Consider the following 25,572-nt stretch of genomic DNA (forward strand, 5'->3'; position numbering starts at 1 on the left):
AATAGCCCTGCCCTGGTGCTGGTCTCCTGTTGGAGGATAGAGGCAGGGTAATATATGTGCCTCACAACTGGCACAAAGCCCCACAGCAAATGTAGAGACCCTCACGCCCCCTTCCCCCTTAAAGCAGAATTCGGCATTGAGGGGACAGGTTTCCTCTTTGGGGATGGGGAAATGACAAGGTGGATGGAGGGGAGGGTGGGACTGGGGCGCCTCTCAGTGGTCAGGTATGTGGTCTGTGGCATGTAGCCTCCCAGCACAGCAGTGTGAACCTCTTCACCGTCTCCTTCCCTCACTCTTGTTCACTGGCTTGCAAAGGATCTGCTGGCTGAAGGTGTCCTTGTTCCGGGCTGAGGCGGGCTGAGGGAAAACCAGGTGGCTGCAGTGCCCCCTTGGTCCACTTGCTGAGGAGACTGAAGCAGTGTGTTCAGGGCGAATTGGATGTCAGCCAAGCAGTCCATGAGGCTCCGCGGGGCCCGGCCCCCAGTGGCCTCCAACCCTGCCCTCAGCAGCAGAGGATTGCCCTCCGGTTCCACCTTTCCCACAGATTCCGCTCCCTACACTGAGGCAGCAGCCTCAGCAGGGAGACGGCACGGGGCCTTAGGGGCAGTGGGGGTCGCCCCAAGGACGGCATGAACCCTCCAAACCCAGGAGGTATCCCGTTTTGGTGGGTGGAGGGCTCCACTGTGTGTCAGGCCAGGGGACAGAGCCGGGGTCCTTCCCTCCTGGTTGTGGCCTAGGCTCGGTGCAGCTGAATCGTTGTCCAGAAACGGCCAATGAAGGCAGAATCTGGGGTCTTCCTTCCCCTGGAAGAGAAGAGGAGGTTCTCCAGGTGGCTGGATGGGGGTCCTGCGGTAGGGACTAACTCCACAGAGACAGTGGTTTTCCAGAAAGGCTGTCTGTAATTCTCTCATTCTGTCTCTCTCTGTGTCTGTTTCTTTGAGTCTCACTCATGGGGCTGGGTGAGACCTCACTGGGGCTCTAACTGACATGTGTCCTGTGTGGGGTGACTTTTTGGGTGTCAGAAGCAAGATGTCATTTCTCTGAGCTGTTTCGGCGCCCATGTCCAGGATTTGAGGCGTCTGAGCTATGTGAGGGTCTACGTCCAGGACGTGAGATCTCTGAGCTGTGGGGAATTATGTGTCCAGGGTGAGAGCCCTCTGGGCTGTTTAGGGGTCTCTCTTCCAGTGTGTGAGGTATCTGATCTGTTTTACGTGCTGTGTCCACAATGTGAGGTATCCGGGGTTGTGCCCATTCTGTATTTCAGGAACTAGGGTTTGAGCTCTCCTGGGTCGAGGATGTGACGCATTTGAGTTCCTCAGGGATTCATACCCTACGCTGTGAGATCACAAAGGTTATTTGACACAAGGTGGGAGGTATCTGACCCTGTGAGGGTTCTGCATCCTGAGTGTGACATCTCTGACCTGGTTATAAGTCTGCGTACCAGGGATTAAGGTTGCTGGAATTTCGAGGGGTCGACTGTGTCTCGGGTTATGAACCTTGGGCGGGTGGGATTTGGTGCACCACGCTCTGAGGTCTCTTAGATGTTGGCTGCACGTAACATTGTGAGCGAGCTCTCTGTGTTCACTGTACCAGCGCTCTGAGCTGTTTGCGTGTCTGCGTCCGAGGGTGTGAGCTCTGTGATGGTGTGGCTTCTGTGTGCAGGGTGTGAGGTCTGTGAGCTGTTGTGTTTCTGTCTCATAGGTTATGAAGTTGCTAAAACGCATGCGGGCCTGTGTTTTAGAATTTGTCGTCTCTGAGCTGATTCTGTGTCTCTGGCCTCATTTACTGAGTTTCTAGGAGTTTGAGTTCTGTGGATTGTTTGGGGGGTGGGGGGGGGGGTGTCCAGTGCAGTGAGGTCTCCTAGCTGCTCTTTCCTGGGTCTGTATCTGGGTTTAGTGTGTCGTTGAGGTATTGTGGGGTTTGTGAGCCATAGTGTGAGGTCCTTGAGGTATTTGGGAGTCTGTGTCCAGCGTCTGATGCTTCAGAGCTGGTGGAGATCCGGGTCCCAGAGCGAGGTCTGGTCTGTCTTTGGTTCTGTGTCCCAGTTTGAACCCCCCGAGCCATTTGGGCATTTATATCCCCGTGGAGAGACTTTGTCACATACCAAAGTTCAGACGTGAGGTGTTTGTGACCTCCCCCCGAGGTTTCAGTCTGACAACTGTCCAGAAAGACAGGGAGAGATTGATCCAAGTTGGCTGTCTGTGAATTCATCCACTCCAGCTCCCAACAACCCGGCTTCCTTGTCTGGACCATGGAGTATATGTGGTCGGCTTCCTTCAGACCCTCCACTCGGGTTGGGTTCTCACCACCCTGTCACCTGAAGGTCACAGGGTTCCCCTCGGTCCCATTTGTGGGAATCCCATTGTGAGGAGGAGTTTATTCTGTCCCCCAGACAAAAGACACAGTGTGGGGAACTCCTCTCTCACGATGGATGGGAGCTGCCCATCTTGTCCTCTGATGTCATCTGTCTCCTCTCAGGCCCGATGCCCATAAAATAAAGCTGGATGCATTCATTTTGCAGCTTTCTGACTGTACATTTGAAAGCCTGGATCCCCTATGCCCTGGATGGGTGGTAGGAGAGTCGAGCTTTTTGGATCATCTTTCCAAACCTTAACTTGACCTTTCCATGATGAGGTTGTGCAAACTGTACCTCAGCCCCTTCCCCAAATGGCACACATCTTCTGAAAGCAGAATTCAGGGCTGGGGGAGGGGAAGGGATCCAGGCAAATTCCATCTCCGGCCGGGGGGAGAGTGTGGGCCTGAGAGGACTCAGTTGGGGCGTTGGAGTCTTGTGCACATATTGCTTAATATAAATGTGTGTTGGGTTGCAGAAAGAGTAAACATCCTCCAGAATTTTATCTCCATCTCTGAGACACCCATGGTTTAATCCTGTTATTTCCTCAGGAACCACACAATCCATTCTGCACCAGGAGGTGAGGATTCCAGGGGAGAAAATTCTTTGTTCCTTTTCTGAAAACTGACAACCTGGCTAGAAGACAGACAGGTTTGTAAATTTCCTTGATATTCCGTAAATTACGCACTGTGGGATCACATGTCAGGCGGAGGTGAGTTTCTCTTCAACCACTAGGGCAAGCGTTTCAGGCGGATTTCAACAGAGCAGGAAGTGTTGCCCTCCCTCCCTCCTAAGGGCCATTTTCTAATACAACCTCTGTCTGATGTAAAGCCACCCCTCTCTTCATCTTCATGTATTCCCAAATCTGCAAAGCAGCAACGCCTCCGCGGCAAAACTGTCAGACAAGAGCACCACTGCCTACCCAGTGCTGGGAAAACTTCCTTGTCGTTGACAAGTCCGCTTTTCTGAAACTCGCCTTCCTGCGTCTGAGCCCTGCTCTGTGGCACAGCCCCTCTGCTCAGTTCTCTGACGGTGTGAAGTCTGGGGAAGTCTTCTGGCCTGAGTGGGGCAGGGGAAGGGCAGGTCACCCGCCCAGAGGAAGACGTCATGGCATTTCTAACTTTTCCTAACATTTTCTCTAATTCCAGAATGCCAAAGGGGAGTTCTCAAAGGTCAATGTTATGAATTATTTGATTGTTGTTTCTGTAAAACCTTGTTAAACGAATGCCTGTGAGCCTCTCCTGTGTGTAACAGTAATGGAAATCATCGCACAGTTGGGTGTCTGGCAGTAAATCATTGAACACATTGGGAGCAAGTCACCAGGATGCTGGCAGGGGTAAACTTCCCTCTTGTTTTTGAAACAGAAAGAAAAGGTTGACAAGTGAGAATAAGAAAAGAGGAAAAGAAATACTACACACACTGAGATTGAAGCATTTCACACTGACGCAACTGAATTGATCGCAAATTTTGAACTTCTAAGTGGTTCATGAACAGCAACAATTTTCTTAAAAACGAGCATGTCAAGGAATAAGCAAGGCTACAAAGTAAAAGCAAAACATTGAATATATCTAAGTTCCTTTAAAGTTAAGTGTTTGGGGTTTGAAATAAAGCCAGGCGGCCCCTGTGTCCCAGATCACAGAGCTGCCGGGCAGCAGGTGTGGCTGAAACTGAAGCAGCTGTGACTTGAAGACCTGTCCCTGCGTGGAGGGAGGGTCCTGTCCCAAGGGGAAGAAGAACAGACCCTCAAGGATCTCACAGTCTAGGAGGGGAGGCAGACCTCTTGCTTCAGGCAACAAATATTCATCGAGGGTTTTCTGCGTGCAGGCACTACTCCAAGTGCTGGGATACGTGATGGCCCAACTGACAGAAATCCCTGCCCGGGACTTTACACTCCCTGGAGGGGAAGGGGTAGGTGGCAGACAGTAAACCCTCACCAACAACTGAGTAAATTGTGAAGTGTGTTAGAAGGTGATGGTTCTGTCATTAAAAAGAAAAAAAAATTTAGATCATGGTAATGGGATCGGGAATTTGGGAGGCAAGTGGGAATACTGACCAGAGCGACCAGGGTAGGCTTCACTGAGGAGGTGACATCTCTACAAAGACATGAAGAGGGAGAGGAGTCATCCAAGCAGATGTCTGGGGTCAGGACTTTCCAGACAGAGGGAACAGTTGGGAAAAAGTGTCACAGGCAGAGGCTGCCAGACTTGGTGCAGACACTGCCAGGAGGCCAGGGAAACTGGGGGCAAGGAGGGAGAGCTGAACGGAAGGCGGGGAGAACCGAGGGTGACAGGGACTAGATCCCGCTGGGCTGCGTAAGTTCTGCTCAGTCCGCTGGACCGAAAAGGTCGTCGGTGCTGAGTGACAAGCCTGTGCGAGGCTGTAGAGTGACGCAGAGGAGGGACATGGGGGAAGAGCAGTCAGAGAAGAGGCGGGTTTGAGTTTGGACTGACACGCCCTTCATCCATGTGCTCATGTCCCTGTCTCCACGGATATCTGTTCTCGAGGCACAGCATCACATACTTAACTAGCAGCCTGAATTCATTCAACAGCCCACCTATTGGACAGATCGTTGTGGGGCCTACTATGTGCACTACCAGCCACTTGGTACTTGGGAAACATTCAGCAAACTGACTGGTGCTCCAAGGATCTTGACCCAAGTTCCACTGTGAGGCCAGAACTGTGGCTGATGGGGCAACAGAGTGACCCACACATGTTTAATGAACGTTGCAGCCTCTTTTATTAGGAGTTTCTGGAATTAGGGATGGTATGAAAGACGCAATCCTCCTCCTCCCAAAGGGAAGAGAATCTGGCTACAGAGAGGTCCTTTTGACTTTGTTCTCCTGTGTTATTTCTAACACCGAAATAACTGATACAGTAATGGCTACCCTTTATTGACCTTTGGTCAGGCTCCTTCATCCATCAGAAAACATCTTCTAATCACCAACTGGACACTGCGTCCCAGCCTACAGGACACAGTTTGCGGATACAGGGATGTAACCTGCAAGCAGATGACCGCCACGTGTAGCAGCGTGAGAAGGGCAATGGCAGGATTTAAATCATGGTACCCTAGGAACACAGAGGGAGGGCATCTTATCCCTCCCTGAGGGTGTTTGTGTGAGTTTGGTCAGGACAGACTTCTCACGGGAGGGAAGGCTTCTGAGGTAGGCACTTGGATTATCCACATTTTACAGACAAGCAACCTGAAGAACAGAGAGATCAACACAGGTAGAGCCAGATTTCAATTCTCGGCCTGTTGGGCTCCAAACCACAGCTGGAGTTTGGTCATCTCCGGAGCTGTGACGCGGCCACTAAAAACACTTCCTCTGCTTGCCTCTCGGTTCTTAATATCTGGTAAATATAGTGAGACTGGTGGGGACATAATTTGGGGATAGGGATTCATTGTAAAAGTCTCTCGAATATGGCAAAGCGCCTTCCCACAGGGAAACCCTGGAAGTTAAAGTCCTGTTTGGCTGTTAACTCTGAGGCAGGCCTTTCATGCCAAGGCACTCCAGGTCTGTTGGCTTCAGGGCAGCTCCTTTGAGGGCAGACACAGAGAGTCTTTGCCTTGCTGGGTTCCTGCGTTTCACAGCTGGACGTGGTGTTGGGACAATGGTGACTCTCCAATCATGGAACAATATCTGCATCTCAGCAACTGAAACACAAGCCAAGTGTGTCGTCGTGAATGCAAAGAAGACCGGCTTTGGAGTTGGGCAGAACGGGGGTGTGATTCCCAGATCCACCCTTTACTGCATCAGCGACCTAACCTCTTTCAGCTTGTTTCCATGTCTAGAGAAGGCGGGGTCTGATACTTACCTCTCTGGGTCTTTGGGAAATAAAACTGTATATGCCCGGCACACGTTGGCCCCTCAGCAGCTGGGCTCCAGGAAGAGCTATTCACACTGTGCCCTGTGTTAGGGGACACATCAGTGTGAGGGAAGCATGCCAGGGCCCCTGGGGTTCTGGGTGGGGTTGGGGTTACGGTGGTGGTGATCGGACTGGTGCCATTTCCATCTTTGCTCTTTCATTGTTCACATGTCCAAGGCGCACCCTTCACTTTGTACTTAGGTGTGCTCTGCTCAGAGGAGTTGCAGTGAATGAAGTTAATCCTCACAGTTGAGTCTGTAGCAGGCAGAATCAGCAGTGGGTTGGCGCTTATAGGAACTTATAGTTTATAGGAACTGACATAGTTTCCTCCAGGGGCTGATGGCATCTAGTGAGGACCTCTAAGGGGTGGCATGAAGGCATTGTCAGATTCCCCTGGAGGGTCCCCCATAGTGAGCAGGCAGCTGATCCTTGCCTCCCTGATGACCACAGGGACTAGTAAATCAAACCCTTTGCAAAGGGAGGACCAGTTCGTATACATTCTCTTGTCCTAACAGAAAACTCAGACTGTACCTTACAGTGAAAAATTCTCTCCTCAAATCCAAGTCCACAGGTAGGGCAGTTCAAGGCCTGTTTAATTTACTGTTATGGGGTCAATGACACCACCAAGTGGCAGATTCTTTCCATGTTTCGGCTTATCCCTCCTCCCTGTGAGGTAGGTCCTCAGCCTGGATCCCTTCAGGGTATGAAAATTGTGGCCACAGTTTCAAACTCCAAATTCAGACACAACAATGGGCCCATATGAAATAAGGGGAGATCTTTCCCGCGTGTATGCTATTCTTAGCGAGGAAGCCTTTCCCAGAAAAACTCTGTCATCATAGTGCACTTCCACTTAGCTCACTGTGAACCGGAGGAAAATGTTTGTCTGTCTGGGGAATTTATAATGAAATCTCCATCACTTTCTATTGAGTAAAAATAGAAAATCTAACTGTGCCTCTACATCCAGGTACTCCCTAAGGTAAAATGGAAATTGCTGTGCTTAACCTGACACCTGAACAGAAGTAGGAATCAGGCAGATGAGGAGGGAGGAAGTGCATGCCAGATAGAGGGAACAGCACACGTGAGATTGTGGAACTCGGGGCGGGGGGGGGGGGGGGGGGGGAGAGGGAGAGAAGGAGAGGGAGGGGGAGGGAGAGAGGGAGAGGAGAAGGACGAGTACAAGCACGAGCGCACTGGCCACTTGAGGAACAGAAAGAGGTTTTGGTTGGCTGGAATATCAAGTGGGGCGTGGAGCAGAGGTAGGGGTCTGCTGAAGATGAGGCATTTGGGGGCAGGAGGCTGGACGTTATCCTAAGAGCAGCAGGCAGCCCCTGCAGAGTTTTGAGCAGGGGTGACATGACCAGATTAGGATTTAAGAAAGGTCCCTCAGGCAGTGGAAAAGAGAACTTGAGGAAAGGGCCAAGATTGGTGGTGGTTGTCAAGGAGAGAGATGAGGGTGACCTGGACTAGGGAACTGTAGTGATGGAGAGAAGTGTCCACATCTTCTTTTAGAAAGACTTAGGAGGTCTAATTGGCTGGGCTTGATGATGAGGGGGGAGGGGTGAGAGAGGCAGCAATCAAAGATGGCTTTGAGGATCTCTGGCCTAAGCAGCTGGGTAGAAGGCTGCCTTTCACTGAGTTAGGCAACGCCAGAGGGGGTGCAGAGGTGTGGGGAGTGGGGGTGGATGGATTCAGTTTGGGCATGTTGGGTATTCCTTGCCTGTGGGCCTCAAACAGTTGTTAACCTGAGTGACTTGGGGGAGCTGACCTAACCTCTCTGGGCCTAAGATGCCTCATCTGTGATAGGACAGTGCTACTAATAATTAGGAAAAATGACTAATTTCTGTTTTCTTCATTTAGTCTAGGAGAACGTTCTCCTTTGATACAGCAGAGTGCTGGTTTACTATCAGGTACTCCCTAGGTAAAATGGAAATCTCTCTACTTGAAACAGCACATAAGACATTGACCAGCTTCAACTAGCTTTGCTTCCTTAAAACAGGTAATCGATTAATCAAACCTTGCCAGGTGGGAATCCGTAGCCCCAGGATGACCCCGGCCTTCAATAAGGAAAAATCTGGTTTCCAGCAGCCCCGGTAGCTTGATGGACTGATTTGAGACTAGCCAATCAGCTTATGTGGACCCAGCTGCAGCTCAGTAGCTCCTAATTCCTTAAATTTTGCCCCGAACCTTGGATCGGGGAGAGAGATTTGAGAGCCTTGCTGCCCGTCTCCTTGCTGCTTGGCCCTGCAATAGAACCTTTTCTTTTCTCAAAAGTTGGCGCCATGGTGTTGGCTTCGGTGTGCATCGGGCGGTGGACCTTGCCCCGGTAACATGCTAATCCATCTACCCTCTTGGTTTTCCATATGTGCTCTGTGTATTTTCACCAGGCGGCATGTGTTGCCAACATTAAAAGAAAAAAACATTCAAAGTAACCAGTGTTGATCATCACACGTGTGCGGTATGATAGCCCATCAGCCTGTCTCTCAGAGAAACAGCCCCCCTGCAGACCCTCCAGTCTTCCTCCTGTAGCCCCTCACTCCCTCCAGAGGGTTGGGGGTAGGGCCTTTGAGACTGAGTTTCTCTAACACTTTTCTGTGGCGTCATCTCCAGCGTCCTGGAGGTTGTCTAGCACTTGTTAACCGCAGTCTGCCTATGGGCCTGTCAGTTGGCTCAGGAGGTCTGTGGTCTAGGAGAGAGGATTGAACCGGATATGTGGATCTGGAAACTGTCAGTGGATGGCTGGAATAGCAGGGAGGTGATGAAGCCACAGATACCTAGGTTTGAGTCAAGGCTCCACCACTTAGTCCTTGTGTGACTTTGGGCAGGTTACTTAACCTCTGTGGTCAGTTTCCTCATTTGTAAGATGAGGACGGTGAGCATATTCTGGGATAATGACTCAGTTTTGCTTCCTTCACTTAGATCATGATAATATTACCTTTTGAAAACTATAATGTGCTCCCGGAGTGTCGATTACTTCCAGGGTAAGAAGGGAATCTCTCTACTTACCCATGTACGTGCTTGGACAAGCATGAAAGATGCCTTGCTCATTTTTACCGTGTTGACAATGTTGAACTTCACCCCAGCCCTGAACACAAACCGCGGTAAAGAAGTCTCTGCAGGCTTTTGTGTTCTGGAAATGGCTTACCCCAAAGGACCACCCTTCCTCTTAGGACTCAGAGAAGGCCTGCTGTCCACTCTTTGTCCTACTTCCCGTAAGACCCGCGGATGACTCCTGGTATACCTGCGACAAGACCAAACACAGACCTTTCTCCTTTGCTGAAGGGCCAGATAAGAGACCCTCCAACGCCCTGTTCTTTGTCTCATGAATGATAACTGAGATTAGAAGTCAGTCCTCCTGAAACTAGCTAGACAGCAGAGATAAACATCTGTTCAGCTGAAGGAGACTTGCCCTGAATGCAGAAACGATCCCACACTGTGAATCTCCCCCCTATAACGGGTCTGCTCGTTCTTGTGAAGTGAAAGGCAAAACCACCCAACTGTGACAGTCTGATCTTCAGATCTGGGGTGCGCCCCCGATCGCGACAGCCTGAATGAAGTCCGTCTCTTTACTAGATTGGTTTCTGTCTTTCCCAGTGTGATGATGTGCAAAAACGGTGGGTAAGAAAACAAATCGGTAACAGGTGCTTCTCCTCCCGTGTGCACTCCCAAGTACCCAGGTACAGGAGTACCCAGGCTGTCACGGGAGAAGCCCCTCCTTCCATTCCCCCAGCTCAGCACCCACGTGCGTCGTCGTCAGTGAAGTCACCTCCACCGCCGGGTAACTTCCTGCGTTCTCAAGAAGCATCCCTCCCGACCCGTCCCGTCCCTGCGCTCCTGGGACACCGCTCAGCTGCGCGGCCAGGATGGGCGGGCTCAACCCTTCTCTCCTCCGAGCGGGTTTTCTGTCGCGGGTTCCCCCGGCCGCCCACGGAGAGGAACCCACTCTCCCTCAGGCCACTCCCGGGTCCCTCCCCGCCCACTGCAGCCCGTGGGAGGCTGGGGTCAGAGGACTTGGCTCCTCTTTAGAGTCCCATCCCTGTGACGTCAGGCGCAGCCGCCAGACCCTTCTTCGGGGGGCGGGGGGCGGGGCAGCCTCCCTAGGACGTCGGGAGGATTTCTCCTCTCGGTGGTCTTAACCCTTCTATTCCCGGGGGCCGCGCTTCTTCTCCTGGGCTGAGGATGGGAGGCAGCGCACTGGCTACTGGACGGCGGGAACCTGATCCGCAAAAGAACGTGCGTGAGCCCGACAGCCCCAGAGACAGAGACGGACACACAGACAGAGAGAGGGGTGATCGCCCTAGAACAGTCCCGGGGCGCGTTGTTGTCACGGGACCAGAATCCTTCTCTTTGGCCGACGGGGAGGTGTACTTTCCAAAGGAACCGTTGTTTTTCTCAGACGCCCTATCGCTTCGATATCAGAACGGCGGTTTGACAGTTTGTGTGGCGTATTTCTCCTTCTCTAGTTGAGGGTTGCCATTTTTAAGCGGAGAAGGAAGATATTGACGCTTTCTACGGGCATCGTTGGACGCCCACCGCCCCACCCCCGGGATATAATTGGGCTAGAGTCAGTGTTCAACGGGTTCAGAAATAGTCTGTTTCCTTGGCATCACCTCCCTCCCTACCTCACCTCCCACCCCACAGAGTTAGGCAAAATAATTGAAGTGTTTTCTAGGAAACCTACATTTCCCGTATTGAAACCATCAGAGAAATTCTTTCTAGGAGGTGTATGAGAGAGGTCATGATGTGACATAGGAATAGACGTGCTTTTTTAATAGGCTCTGTAGTTCCTGCATTGATATGCAATTGTTTAGACAATTTTTATCAGATGGCTCTACAAGCTGCAGTGTATAATATTTAGAGAAGGATGGTATCTTTGGTCGTCCAGTTTACTGGAGTACAGCCCATCCAGGGCAACAGACCTCTCCTGTGATCAGAAATTTGTTTTTATAACTAGTCACAGAATTCTATTTACATTTCCAATACAGTTTCCTTACATTGACATATTCCTACTGCGTACATTTGGGGGTTGGGGGTGTGTATATGTGTCAGGGCTGTTTTACTTGTTTGTTTTGTCAAAAATGGAAAAGTGAATGGCCTTGTGTCCCTGAGCCTTTCAGGGTAACCAGCAACAGAGAGAAAGGATAAAAAAAGAAAGGATTTCCTTTTTTCTTTTTTGCTGCGAAAGATTCGCCCTGAGCTAACATCTGTTGCCAATCTTCCTCTCTTTTTTTTCCCCCTCCCTGAAGCCCCAGTACCTAGCTGTATATTCTGGTTGGTAAGTCCTTCCATGTGAGCCACTGCCGCAGCCACAGCATGGCTACTGACCGCCGGGTGGTGTGGCTGCGCGCCAGGAGCGAACCGGGCCACCAAAGCAGAGTGCTCTGAACTTGAACCACTAGGCCATCAGGGCTGGCTCAGGATTTCCATATTTTAAGGAGTAGATTTTCGGCAGCTCCCTATCCAAAGGGCAGGGTCTCTTACCTGGAACGCCTTGGTATTCCCTAAAACGTTTTGTGACTGGTTGTTTTAGGGAAGCACGGGTTCTACTGTTTTTAGTTGGATGTTGACTACATTTAAAACTGTACTTGCGATTGCATGAAATAGGTAAGTTAAAACTTAAAGTCGCAGTGATCCGTTTTCTTTCCCCAGCACGTGGATGCAATACAAACTCAAGAGAAATGTTCAGTTTAGGCAAGGCCAACGTGCCTGGCAAGGAACATTTATAAAGTGAAGAAGCCCGATGTGCTAAAAGGACATCTAAACTGTGGTCATTTGAATCAGCATATCATTTAAGTATTTAAGGGGTAAGGAGAGCCAAGAGTATGTATAAGGTGGCGAATGCGAGTTAAAACAGGTGACAGTATTAGCAGGGAGAGATTGGTGTAATGAATAGTGTAGAGAATTTTGTATTTTAACAGAGCTAAGTGAAAAATGGTCACCACCACTACCTAGCTGTGTGACCTTGAGTGAGTTGCTTACCCTCTCTGATCCTCAGTTACCTCATCTGCAAATGGGGACAATAATATTATGTATCACACCACCCCCAGGAGAAGCCATTCCTGACCATCTGGGTTACGGGGCTCTCTTCTGTGTTCCGCCCACATCTGCCTCGGCCCTCATCACGCTTGTTTCGTCTTGTCTTCAGCATGGCGGCCTGCCCACCAGACTGTGAGCTCTTCTCTGAGGACTGTTATCCTGCACGGCATCCCGTGCGCACAAAGTCTACCAAAGCATGGATCCTGGAGCCTGGTGCCTAGCAGGTGCTCCGAACACGTTTATCCTGTGAGTGATGGTGACAACCAGCGATGCACACAGAGCAGTGTAGCTGTTGGTATGCTGTCGATTTGTTTATTGGAAGCAATATATCCTAATGAGTGGGCAGAGCAAATCTCTCAGATCAATTTTCAATCCAGCGGCTGTTTGTGTCTTGTATCCCCCACCGTCCAGAACCTTAATGTGCCAGTGTAACACCCACTTTTTCCCTTCCTAGTGTATAGCTACCGTTGTGCCAGCTGTTTCTCACCTGGAAATAACATGTTGTAAATAAGCAAACACAGAAAATTCTCTGCTCAAATTTCTGTTCGTTCAAGGGGGCAAGGGGCATCATGTCTTCTCTCCCCACTCCGTCCTGAGTGCCTAGTGTCCGAGTATTCCTCACATTTTCCCCCTTTATATTGTATCTTGGACAGTCTTTTACTTGCTCAGGATTAGGTCTGTGCAAGGTTGGGGCTGCACTGGGTAATTCGCTGAAGGGACTGATGAACAGGTGGGCCCTTGGTAAATATTGGTTGGAGGAATCCAACCTGGACGGCCAGGTTATCTTATTTCGTGGGTGAGAGGTGTAGATGTCACTCTGGCTTCCATCAGCAGAATGGACGATGTGAACCCGCTGCTCAGTGCCCTTGGGTGGGTCCACGTGTCCTCTGTCACTCGCAGCAGGAGACTGTTCTCCTTGTGTCCCTCTTGCTTTCTGTGGCCACTCCTCCTCTTTACCCTTCCCCTCTGCCCTCCCTTGTACTCCCACTGCTTTCTCTTTATATGTCCTCTGGCCCACCACACTGTAAGATCCCTAACGAAAGAACCACGTTTCATGGGTCTCTTCCTTTCCTCTTTTGCACTCAGAAGAGGGCATCAGCGGTTGTTACTGATTTAAATGTTCTTTTGTAATGACACTGCTCTGAAAAGCATCTCCTTCGTTCTAGAGTCAGTAGGATGGAGGTTTTCTGTGTAGGCACCAAAAATATAGGACACCTGTGTACCAGGTGCTGGAGAATCTCTTTTATTAACCTGTGTGGTTTGCATCGCTACAACTCACTCATTTTTCCTTGGCTTTGCACAGGGCTGGGAGCATGGTTTTCAGCACTCGGTGACCTTGGACAGATCTCAGTCTATTACCCTTAGGATTTTGCCATTCCTGGAGAAAAAGAAAAAGTCAGACTGTTATTTAAAATGTTATTAAATGAAATATGATTCTTTGAACAGAAACAAATTTATTTTATAATCGTTTTTCATATCATTATGGAAAGTTGACAGAAGTATCGCATGTCACTGGTTTAATTGTCAAGATAAATACAAGTATCTTCATAGCATTCATCACCCCTGACATAGGAGGTGCTTACCTGTTTAGTTGTTTACTTTCTTCTCCCCACACCAGAATGCAAGCTTCATGAGAATGGAGAGTCTGCAAATTTTGTCCTGGGCAGTATTCCCAGCACTGAGAATGGAGCCTGGCACTAGGAAGTGATATGAAATATTTGCTGCGTGAGTTACCTGATCGCTGGACCAGCTCTGGACGTGTAGGTCAGCCCCCAGGACATTCTCGCCTGCATTCTCTCCCTCGGGATTGCTTTCTAAGTCAGGCTTTCAGGGAGGCCGAGAATCCAGGGAGGCCATGCCACCAAGAGTGCATGCATCTGGAGTCAGGATGCACCTGGGGTGGAGTTCTGCCCCTTGCCTGAGGTGTGATCTTGGAGATGTTACTTAACCTCTCCACACAAGCATTTCCACCTCTGTGACGTGGGAAGATATGGATTCTGCGGGGTTGATATACTAAATGAGATGTTTCCGAAGGGCCCCGCATTCTCTTTATTCCGCTCGACAGATAGTGTATTTATGAATGCCCACTGAGGTCGAGGGCTCTGTGATGGGTGAACAAGATAAAGTCCCTGGCCTCTGTCAGCTCCTGGGCCAGTGGGTGAGACAGACAAACAACCACCTCCGACAGCTGAGTGAGGCTGTGGCTGGGATAGGAGAAATACAGGGTGTTGCGGGAGCTCAGAGGAAATCCCCTGTCCAGGATGTGAGGAAAGGGGCAGAGAAGGCTTCTTGGAGGACATGCTGTCTAAGCTGAGTCCTGGGGGTGGAATAAGAGGCGACAGTCTTGCTAACAGCCATTCCATTCCCAAACCCTTCACCTAGGACTGCCACAGACATTGCCCCCCACACGCTCCTGACTGATTGAGGAGTGGGGATGTGACCCAGTGCTGGCCAATGAGAAAGGAAGGGAATGTTTGCCCGGGGCGGGGGAGTAGCGGGGGGGGGGGGGGGGGGGGGGGGAGGGAGGGGGCGGGCAGTGGCTGCTTCTGGGATACTTCGTTGTTCAGAGGAAAGATCCGGGATTAGAAAGTCCTTTTCTGTTCTTGGATATCTCCGTATCTGGATGTCGATCCTGGAACAACCACTCCAGAAAAGGACAGATCAGAGAGCTGAAAAGAACCTGGGTCCTTGACACCATCACTGGATCCCAGAGTGTCCCCCGCCTGAAACCCCCTCCTCCAACAGTCCTAATCAGAAAGGCAATTCACGATCATACAAGATGAAATCAGGAGGAAGGATCATTTTGTATGATCGTGAATTGCCTTTCTGATTAGGAATGTTGGAGGAGGGGTTTTCTCTTTACTCACAGCCCAAAGCAGACTTCCTGATACAGTGAGCATCGTGGGTTTTTTGGTTGGTTGGTTGGTTGGTTTTTGAGGGAGTTTTGATACCGTGTAGTGGGAAAGGGCTCAGGTTCTGATACTAGACAACCTTCCTTCCGACCCAGTTCTGCCACTTGCAGTCATGTCATCTTGAGAAATTCACTTGGCCCCCTGTGCCTTACTATCCTCACCTGTGAAATGGGTTTAGTATTCTTCATCATAACAATACCAACTGAGAGGGTTGTATTTGTGAGTATGTAATGAGGTAATGCAGTGAGGTTCGTAGAAATGTGCCTGGCATGTTCCCTATCCTTACAACTACTGATGCTGCCGTGGGGTGGGTTGCAGGCCAGGCTTTACGCTGCGAGAGCTACAGTGAAGAACATAAAGATCACCTTAGACATCTCTGTCCAGCCCTAGAGGTTCTTTCTTTCTTTGCCACGGTCTTCTAGCTTTTCCCTCACACGTGGACGACCCCTCAGCAGAAGGCTGGCTCTTCCATTGTGGGTCTCTGACCGGGGAACCTCAAATACACGTCATCTTATGTTGTGTGCATCCATTCAGTTCACTCTAGTTCTGTTCTCAGATAGGTAGGGGCTGCTTGTGTGCAGGGGGCACCCCAGGACAGTTAGCAGAGCCTGTGGTGTTCTGTCGGCTCCTGCACGGCGTTGGAAGCTCTCTGTGTCCTGGTCCCTGGTTTTCTCTCCAAACTCTTCTCCCTCCGCCCCAGAAGTCAGTTGACACGCACGCTGGATTCCAGCGCACACTCTGCCACTTCAGCCATCCTCTCTCCTTCAGCCTCAAATGCCTCATTGTAAGATGGCAATCACTCCACTTACTCGAGAGGTTTGTTGAGAGACCTACAGGAGATAAGGGATCTGAGACACCCAGCTCACGTTACCTGGCACATGGAAGGCACTAAATAAACGGCAGCGTTCTCTATCACGCTTCTTTAATCCACAGCATCCGGCATGCAAATGGTAGGCTTTCCTTCTCTTTTGTTAGGCTGAATAATATCCCATTGTGTACATATACCACATTTTCTTTCTCCACTCCTCTGTCCGTAGACAATTGGGCTGTTTCCATTATCTTGGCTGTTGTGAATAAAGCTGCAGTAAAAATGGGAGTGCAGGTATCTCTTCGAGATCCTGATTTCAGTTCTTGTGGATATATACTTAGATGTGGGATTGTTGGATCATGCGGTGGTTCTCGTTTTAATTTTTTGAAGAACCTCCATACTGTCTTCCATAGTGGCCACTCCAGTTTATGTTCCCAACAGTGTACAAGGGTTCCCATTTCTCTGCATCTTCACTAGCACTTGTTATCTTTTGTTTGTGTGTTTGTTTTTTATAATAGCCATCCTAACATGTGCCATGAGGTATCCCATTGTGGTTTTGATTTGCATTTCCCTCATGATTAGTGATGTTGAGCACCTTTTCATATACTTATTGGCCATTTGTATGTCTTCCTTGGAGAAATGTCTACTCAAATCCTTTGCCCATTTTTAACTGGCTTATTGGTTTTCTGGTTATTGAGTTATGTAAGTTCATTATTAATTTTGAACATTAACTCATCAGATCTATGCTTTGCAAATACTTTTGCCCATTCTGCATGTTGCCTTTTCACTCCGTTGAATGTTTCCTTGCTGTGCAGAGGCTCTTTAGTTTGATGTAGCCCCACTTGTCTATTGTTGCTTTTGTTGCCTGGGCTTTGGGTGTCATTTCCATAAAGTCATTGCCAAGACCAATGTCGTGCAGCTTCTAGGAGTTTTACAGTTTCAGGTCATCTGTTTAATCTTTAATCGATTTTGAGTTGACTGGTATGTGTGGTGTAAGATGGGGGTCCAGTTTCATCCTTTTGCATGTGGATATCCAGTTTCCCCAGCACTATTTGTTGAAGAGACTGTCCTTTTCCCGTTATGCATTCTTGGGGCCCTTGTCAAAGATCACTTGGCTGTATATGCGTGGGTTTGTTTCTGGGTTCTGTTCTGTATCATAGGTCTATACGTCTGTCTTTATGCCAGTGCCATACTGTTTTACTTACTGTAGCTTTGTAATAAAGTTTGAAATGAGGAAGTTTGATGCCTCCAGCTTGGTTCTTCTTTCTCAGAGTTGCCTTGGCCATTCTGGGTCTTTTGTTATTCCGTATGAATTTTAGGATTGTTTTTCTATTTCTGTAAAAAATGCCAGTGGGACTTTGGTGAGAATAGCATTGAATCTGTCTATCATTTTTCTTCTTAATCTGTTATATTAATCTGTGGATTACATTGATTGATTAATCAGTTCTCTTCTTAACCTGTGGGTTGCATTGGTTGATTTTCAGTAATTGACCCACCGTTGCGTTCCAAAGTTAACCCCACTTGATCAAGGTGTATTATTCTTTTCGTATATTGGTGGATTCGAGGCTAGTATTTTGTTGAGGAATTTTGTGCTTGTGACAAGAAAGAATATTGGTCTGGAGTTTTCTTTTTCTGGGACCAGTGAAATGCTAGCCTCATAAAATCAGTTGCAGGCGTTCCCTCCACCTCTGTTTTCTGGAGGAAATTGTGTAGAATTTGTGGGGGTTTCTTCCTCTCAATATTTGGTAGGATTCACCAGTGCTACCACCTGGGTTTTTTCCCCAAAGGTTTTCAACTACTGATTCACATTATGTAGAAGATGTGGGACTTTGTACACTATTTCACCTTGGGCGCATCTTGGTACTTTATGGGTTTTGAGTCGTGGATCCGTTTCTTCTAAGTGGTTGCATTTATATATGTTAAGTTGAATGTAGTGTTACCATATTTTTGTCCTTTTCATATTTGCTGGGTCTACAGTGAGATCTCCTCTTTCATACCTGCAATTGGTAACTTGCTTCTTCTCTCTCTTTTTCGTCTTCATCAGTCCTGCTAGAGGTTTATCAATTTTATTGATCATTTCAAAGAACCAGCTTTTGGCTTAATTGAGTTTCTCTCCATTTTTTTTTTTCCTGTTAGAAATCTCGTTGGTTTCTGTTCCTACTTTTTAGTAAAATCTTATTTATACTTACTGGGAATTTTGAGATGTTTTCTATAGGCTCGAGCAGCCTTTTTAACTGGGTGAAAAGTCAGTGAGGATGAGGGAAAATTTAAAAGGGTGTGTCACCATGGTGCAAACGCTTACAATTTAGTAAATGTCTACTTTTTGCAAGTATAGGAATGCTTATGAGAAGAGGACGTGTTAGTCACACACTGATTGTTCTTTAAATTATGCTTCAGAATAATTTGTAAAAAGTCAGCAGGGCATTAACGTGATTGACTGCCAGCGCATCGTTTTGCATTGTGTCATATGGGTGCAATAATTGATCTCATTTCTGAAACCCTTGTAATAATAATATATATTATATGATATATAATAAACCCCTATAATCATATGCCAGAAGTATTCTGAGCTCTTGAGATGTAATTATCTCATTTAACCTGCAGGACAATGCTAGGAAATAGGTCTCATTATTATCCCCATTTTACAGATGGGAAACAGAGGGACAGAAAGGTTGGGTAAGATGAATAATAATGGAATGGATTTTCTTTCTTCTCTTGTCACTGTGTGTTGCAGTCTGGGTTCTTCTGGCTCCCCACGTTCCCTGCTACCTTCTAGTTCTTCGAGAACCTTCGTCTTCACCTTCCTCTCCAGACCCCAGGGCCAGCTGGAGCTTCGAGCACAGACTAGACCTCCATGGATCCCCTCCAGAAGCGTAACTCAACGTTGATTTCTGAATCTTCCCTGATGACCTCTGAAGAGACATCCAGGGAAGTCACAGCAGCCTCTCATCCTTCCTTCTCAGGATTGCTAATGATGGGCATCAGTGACCTGAACCCCCATCCTAGCACCAACTACTCTGCCCCTCTACCAGAGGGGCTGCTCCAGGAGCGGTACAGAGATGAGGAAATCCTGCAAGAGAGGCGGTGGAAAAGGTCAGCATCCCCTCAGGGGAAGAAAACATTCCTCGGGCACATGAGACGGAGACACCTCGATCACGTGGCACCTTATCAGGTTGAAAGGGAAGCCAGAGTCTCTTCCTCAGATGGTAGAGTTCAGAATAGATTCCGGTGTGAATGTCGATACTGCCAGAGCCGTAGGCCGAGTGTTTCTGGGATGCCTGCGGAGAGGAAGGGGGCCCCACATCCTTCCTCCTGGGAAACGCTAGTACAGGGCCTCAGTGGCTTGACCCTCAGCCTGGGTACCAACCGGCCCGGTCTTCTGCCGGAAGGGGTGCTCCAACAGCAGGAGAGAGAGGAGAAGCTCCAACTGGAGATGCGGCAGGAAAGCAAAAGAATGTTTCAGAGGCTCCTAAAACAGTGGTTAAAAGAAAACTGAGACTCTCATCCTCATGTGATGGAGATCTGAATGGATTCAGACGTGGATGCTGGTGTTGCCAGATCCTGGGCGTGGATTGCTTTTGGGGACCAAAGAGTAAGCAATAGTTGGAGGAGTGACAAGACCAGAGTTATGACTGGAAATCCTGTCAGCACGAGCCTTGATTTGATCCCAGGAAGGTCCTCATCTTTCCTGCCTGGAATTTCTGGATCACTCTGGGGCATTCTATGGCAAGGGAGACTGCAAACGAGTGGTCCTTAACTCCTGTAATATGGCTCCCATGATGCATGTTGTCACTTTCACACCCTGAATCTCTGTCTTTCCTCCTTACTTTGTGTCAATAGGATAGAAACTGCCTCTGTACTGAGAATGCCTTGTTGCTGTGTGTGTGCTTTTGTGCCATTTTATTGACTGCTTCCAAGAAGCAGCACTAGGTTTGGTGGAATGCACGGGCACTAAACTTAGATCCAGTTTCCAAGATCTGAGGCTAAACAAAGTGTGGGAAAAGGACGTGGAGCTAGAACTTGGGGGTTCGCCATTTGTATCGTATGGTTTGTATAAGCTATTATGAGTATGACGAGCTTAAATGTAGCTGTTTCCCTGCTCCTTAACATCGAGTAGTCTTCCCCCTTGAGGGAATTTCTGATGGGTTACCTCGTCGTCGATACCAAATAAATACACGTGTGAAAGGAAACTAACTTTAGAATTCAGGTTTGTTCATCCATATTGTTTTGTCCTTTGTTAGATCTGAGATCACTACATTTAAATCCCAGAGCAGTAGATCAGAGTGAACCAAGAGGAGCTCTAAACCGTGCGCATTTGGAACAGGGGAGGAGGGAGGGCAACAGAGAATACCATCAAGCCACTGTTTGTGGCCCTGCAGCGAAACCAGCCTTCAGGTCACCCAGGCAGAGCAAATGGAAGAGAGCCCTTCTGCCCATGGAGAGTTGGAAGCAGAGTCTGCTGCCCACAGTAGGAGGTCCTGCCAGATGGTGCTGGTGCCCCTGGCACGCAGACTCCCGGGGCCATTCCTCGTTGCCTGGTATCCCTGGGCTGGTGCAGGCAAACAGTAGTTTCATGCCTGCCGCGTGAGAACCAGAGTGTCACTGAGTTATTTGACAGTCGTATTTGGATTTAGACATGTGCCTTTTCATTTCAGGAGGCACGAATGATTAAATCTACCTTTTCCCTCCACAGAATCCAATGATGTGTACCCAGGAAGTGACCATGCAGTTCTTCTGAACTGAAAATAAACTCTGCTTTCCGTTAGTCTGTGTCTTCATGTAGTCCCCAGAGCTGTGTTGCTGCAAAAAATCTACACGTCTTCTGCAGACAGAAGTGGCTTGAGAACAGGTACGTTTATTAGATTCTGAACTTGTCATCTCATCAGAGAGCTTGGGAGCTTAACTGACCCTGCCAGGCTTGTCTCCCAGCTGGAGGGGAGAAGGTAAGTAAAGCAGGGCTTTTCTTTCTTGAAACTCAAAGGCCTAAATTCGGACTGGTCATCTGCAGTGTGTTTAGAAGGGGTAACACGGCGTTTCGTGTTTATTGGTTGTTTACTAGATGTCAGACAATGTTCTACCTGTGTCCGTAGATCAGCTTATTTAATCCTCTCCCACAGACCCATCATTTAGCAAGATTCGATCCCCATTTATGAAGTGGGAAAGCAGAGTATAGAGCAGTTAGGGGACTTGCTCAGGGTCACACAGGCAATAAGAGGGGTGTGGCACACAAACCTAGGCCGACTGGATTCAGAGCCCCCGCTCTTAACCATTCACCGCACCGTAACCCCTTCAAGGCTGGGGGTGAAGCATGAAGAGCTGGTGACTTCAGTGGAAGATTCACTGCTGGCACCACATAGCCTTGGTAACGTACATCATCGGATCCTCCCCACAGTGCACTGGGGCAAGGATAATATCCCCACCTGGCAGAGTTCACAGAAGTCATAAAGTGATGGCCTCACTCCAGCAGCCACACCCGGTCAATCCTGCCAACCACAGTCTAGCCACTCATGAAGGTTGGCATTGTCTCCCCTTACCTCCCCCACTCCATGCTAGGCTGGCTGTTGGGGCGGGGAAGTGAGGAGGAGCTGTAGAGCCCACCCCTGGCCTTGGGAGTTGAGCCTTTAATCAGAGAGAGATCTGACACCCATAGGTATGGTGGAGAGCCCATCATTGATCCCCTGTGCGTCTCGGTTGCTGGGAGATGAGAGGAGTGAAAAAAGGATCATGGTGGGGTGAAGTGGACACTGGGGGCTTGCTGAGGGAGGTCCTAACTGCAGAGTTACCCATGGACTCCAGGAGAGCGCATGGATATGGGTGGGCGGGTGTAACTGAGGGAGTCAGCGGCACCACCCCTTCCCCATCTCAAAGTCTTTGTCCCCACTCCCGTGTATGGGGTGTAGGAGGAGACCTGGGGTCACATCTGAGACAGCATACTGTCCCAAGTTATAGACCAGGAGCCGGAGTCTGGTGGTGTCCAGCAGGTCAAATTCTAGACCAGAGACTGAGCCAGAGGCGCCAGGAAGCAAGAAAATATTGGGAGAGAGTGGGCTTAAAATGTAATGCCCAGATAGAAAAATCAGAAGGTACCTATTGCAAGTAAAGAAGTCAAATTATTAAATTAAAAACCTTCCCACAAAGGAAAGCCCGGGGCCAGCTGGCTCCATTGGTGAATTCTATCAAACGTTCAGAGAAGAAATAATACCCATCCGTCACAGACTCTTGCCGAATAGAGAGGAGGAGGGAACATTTCCTAACTCATCCTATGAGAACAATATTTCTCTGCTACCAAAGCCAGACATGACATCACAAGAAAACTATAGACCGACATCCATCGTGAATATCGATACATAAATCCTCAACAAAATATTAGCAAACCCAGTCCAGCAACATTTACAAAGGGGTATGCAACACAACCAGGCGAGATTTACCCCACGGTTGCAATATTGGCTTAACATTCAAATTCAATTAAGGTAATACACCACATTAATATAGCAAGGGACAGAAACCATCCGATTGTCTTGACAGACAAAGAAAAAGCATCTGACAAAATTCAAGACCCGGTCATGATTTAAGAAATGCTCAACCAACTAGAGATAGAAGGGAATGTCCTCAATCTGATGAAGGACATCTACAAGAAACCTGCTGCTCCCATCACATCATATTTATTAGTGAAAGAATGGATGCTTTCCCCTTATAAGATCCAGACCAAGGCAAGGATGTCTGCTTCCCCCACGGCTACCCAACATTGACTGAAGGTTCTAGCCAGTGCCAATATGCAAGACAAAGAAATGAAAACATGGAGAAGTTAGAAATGAAACCTATGTCCACGCAAAGACTTGTGTTCAGATGTTCACAGCAGCATTGTTCGTAATCGCCCAAAAGTGGAAACAATCTAAAAGTCTGTCGACTGGTGAATGGATAAACAAAATGTGGTATTCCCATAGAGTAGAATACCATTGATCCATAAAAAGGGCAAACTTCTGATTTCTGCTACCACTTGGGTGAGCCTCCAAAGCATGATGCTACGTGAAAGAACCCAGACACAAAAGGCCACTTATTGCATGAGTCAGTTTATATGAAATGCAAAGAAAGGGCAAATCTGTAGAGACAGAAATTAGATTAGAGGTGCCAGAGTCTGGAGGTGATAATGGGGATTCACTGCTAATGGGTATACGGGATCTTTTTGGGGTGACGGAAATGTTCGAAAACTGGGTTGTGGTGATGGTTGCGGATCTCTGTAAATTTACTAGAAGTCACTGCATTGGACCCTTGAACTGGGTGAATTTTGTGGTATGTAAGTTATACTTCAGTAGAGCTGTTTAGCAAATGTAATACAAATATCCACGGAAGTCATCCAGGAAAAGGTACGTCGTTGCTTATATAGCACTAAGGAATCCCCCCCCCCCTCGTTCCATGTTCTGGGTCCTGCCTACGTGACCCATCATCACCTGCCTCCTCCAAGTGTACTAGATGCTCCCGCCAGACAGAGTCACTGTACACATCAGGGTAGAAGGAGTGCTGATGAGTGCACACATGTGTGCGTGTTTCTCTGTGTGTTCATGTGCAGGCGCCCTTTGGGTGAACATAATGGTTGACTCGCAATTCCATGGCTGAGGGAATCCACCCTGGGTCTGAAATGCCACTCAGGTGTTTTTCTGTTCTCCACGAATCCCCTGGACCCGGCTCAGTTTCCCTGAGCCCTTAGCTTCAACCTCTGGTCACAGGAAGACATGTAGAGTGGTGAGGGGTCTCGTCCCCCTATAGGGAACCCTGCCCGAGCTCAGTGACCGGGTGGGGATGCGCAACAGAGCAGTGACCAAGACAATGGAACTCCAGCCACCTTTCCAAGGCCCTTCTCCCTCCCCTCCACCTGCCTGGGGGGTCACGTAAGGAAGGGGACGTTGGGGCATAAACACACTCCTGAGTCCTTGAAATTGTTCTAAACATGGCTGTAAAATAAAGTAAACATGTCAAAAATAGCTCTCAAAAGAGAAGATACATATTAATTTTTTTTTAATCCAGAAATGACAAACATGGCTCTAAAGTCCAAAATTCTATTTAAAACCAAGGGAGGTGAAACACAGCGTGTGCTTATGCTTCTCAACCTCGCGCGGCATCACATCTCCCCTGGAGCGGTTTTAAAAGAAGATGATGGGGGCCGGCCGGATGGCATAGCGGTTAAATTTGCTCCCTCCGCTTCCGCAGCCCAGGGTTTGCTGGTTCAGATCCCAGGGTGCGACCTACACACCGCTTATCAAGCCGTGCGGCGGCAGGCGTCCCACATATAAAGTAGAGGAAGATGGGCATGGATGTTAGCTCAGGGCCAGTCTTCCTCAGCAGGAAGAGGAGGATTGGTGTTGGATGTTAGCTCTGGGCTGATCTTCCTCAAAGAAAAAAAAAAAAAAAAAAAAAAAGGTGGCGCACCATCCCCAGAAAGTCTGAATTAGTGGGTCTGGAACGTGGCCCCGGCATGAACATTACTGGAAAACTTCTATGAAAGGCTAGATTGCAGCTGTGGAAACAGAACCTTCCTTCTAGGGGGAAACCTAAAATCGGAGATTTGAGACTTCTCTTTACAAGGAGAGCAGGTTTGCATCATTACCTGCTGTGCTTGGCAGATATCTTAGGAAAGGAAAAAATATGACAACGCGAATGTGTGTTTTAAGACTGACACTGTACTTGCTGTTCTCCACGTTCCTGAAATCAAAATTTTGAAGTTAAAACCCATTAGTATTTGCTAATGAAACATCTAAGTTTTTATTTCTCGTCCAGCCATTGTGCTTACTTTAAAATTTGTAAAGCATTGTCTAGGTGATGCCATGAGACACGTCACAACATTTCTTTGAAAATTACAGACGACTAGATTTGTATCGGTTGATGCAGAAGGATCTGCCGTCAGGCTTATCTGCTAAGTTTGTTGAGTTGCATTTTTTAACTTTTTATTATAATTTATGTTATCAAAGTAATTCACACTCAGATAAAAGACCATATAGGACCAGGATATTTATGATGAAAAATAAAATTCAGCAATCCCTTGTATCATGCACACCCATGGACTTTCCTCCGCCTCCCCAAACTTTCTCTTTCAGCGATTTCTTCTGGATATGCATCTCCATATTCCCAAATAATGGGCTTATACTGCTATGTCTGGATTCATTGAGTTTAGACATTATTTGTTGAGTTCTTACAGAAGATGAGGATTTCCCTCTCTCAGGTATATTGCAGGGCCCAGGTTCTCCTTGGAGTTCCTGTGAGGGGCCCACCCAAACCGGTGCACACGTCTCTGCTCAGGATGTGTTCAGAGTGTGTCTGCCAAGAACGAGCCCTCACAGGGGACTTTATGCACATCTGTGGCAACATGAAGATCATGGTTTAGCCTTTTCCAGAGCAGGTCCAGGGAGTCACAGGGTGGTGGAAAGCACACCTAGCAGCATCCCCAGGGGTTTGGTTTAAGGAATCGGGTGGATGGCAGTGCCCATCCATGAGACAGGGGTCAAAGGTTTGGCGTCACCTGCATATTTGCAGGGTTTGTGGGACATCTGAGTAGAGATGCCCCATAGGTCTCAGCCTATGGGGAGGCCCTGGGGGTGGGCGGGAGGAGG

The 25,572-nt window shown here is 48.5% G+C and overlaps 2 protein-coding genes across 37 annotated transcripts in view; one reads left to right on the plus strand and one right to left on the minus strand.

Moving 5' to 3' along the window:
* The window catches only part of LOC106828185 (protein FAM156A/FAM156B), an 85,853-nt gene that overhangs the window by 44,078 nt on the left and 16,203 nt on the right, over positions 1–25,572 (plus strand). For 6 of the 36 annotated variants that reach the window (XM_070501860.1, XM_070501859.1, XM_070501858.1 and 3 more), the window contains 4 exons: positions 2,905–3,004; positions 12,360–12,496; positions 13,869–14,014; positions 18,705–20,173. In XM_070501860.1, the coding sequence (XP_070357961.1) occupies positions 18,825–19,466 (642 nt within the window). In that variant the 5' untranslated portion in view covers positions 2,905–3,004; positions 12,360–12,496; positions 13,869–14,014; positions 18,705–18,824 and the 3' untranslated portion in view covers positions 19,467–20,173. The other 30 variants (XM_070501868.1, XM_070501867.1, XM_044764004.2 and 27 more) reach the window with 22 other exon arrangements.
* FAM156A (family with sequence similarity 156 member A) overlaps positions 20,324–25,572 on the minus strand; it is an 85,852-nt gene continuing 80,603 nt past the window's right edge. Inside the window, exon 4 of the mRNA XM_070501854.1 lies at positions 20,324–20,547. Coding sequence (XP_070357955.1) covers positions 20,324–20,547 — 224 coding nt within the window. The remainder of the gene's footprint in view (positions 20,548–25,572) is intronic.

Source organism: Equus asinus, chromosome X (assembly GCF_041296235.1).
Source record: "Equus asinus isolate D_3611 breed Donkey chromosome X, EquAss-T2T_v2, whole genome shotgun sequence".
Taxonomy (NCBI): Eukaryota; Metazoa; Chordata; class Mammalia; order Perissodactyla; family Equidae; genus Equus; species Equus asinus.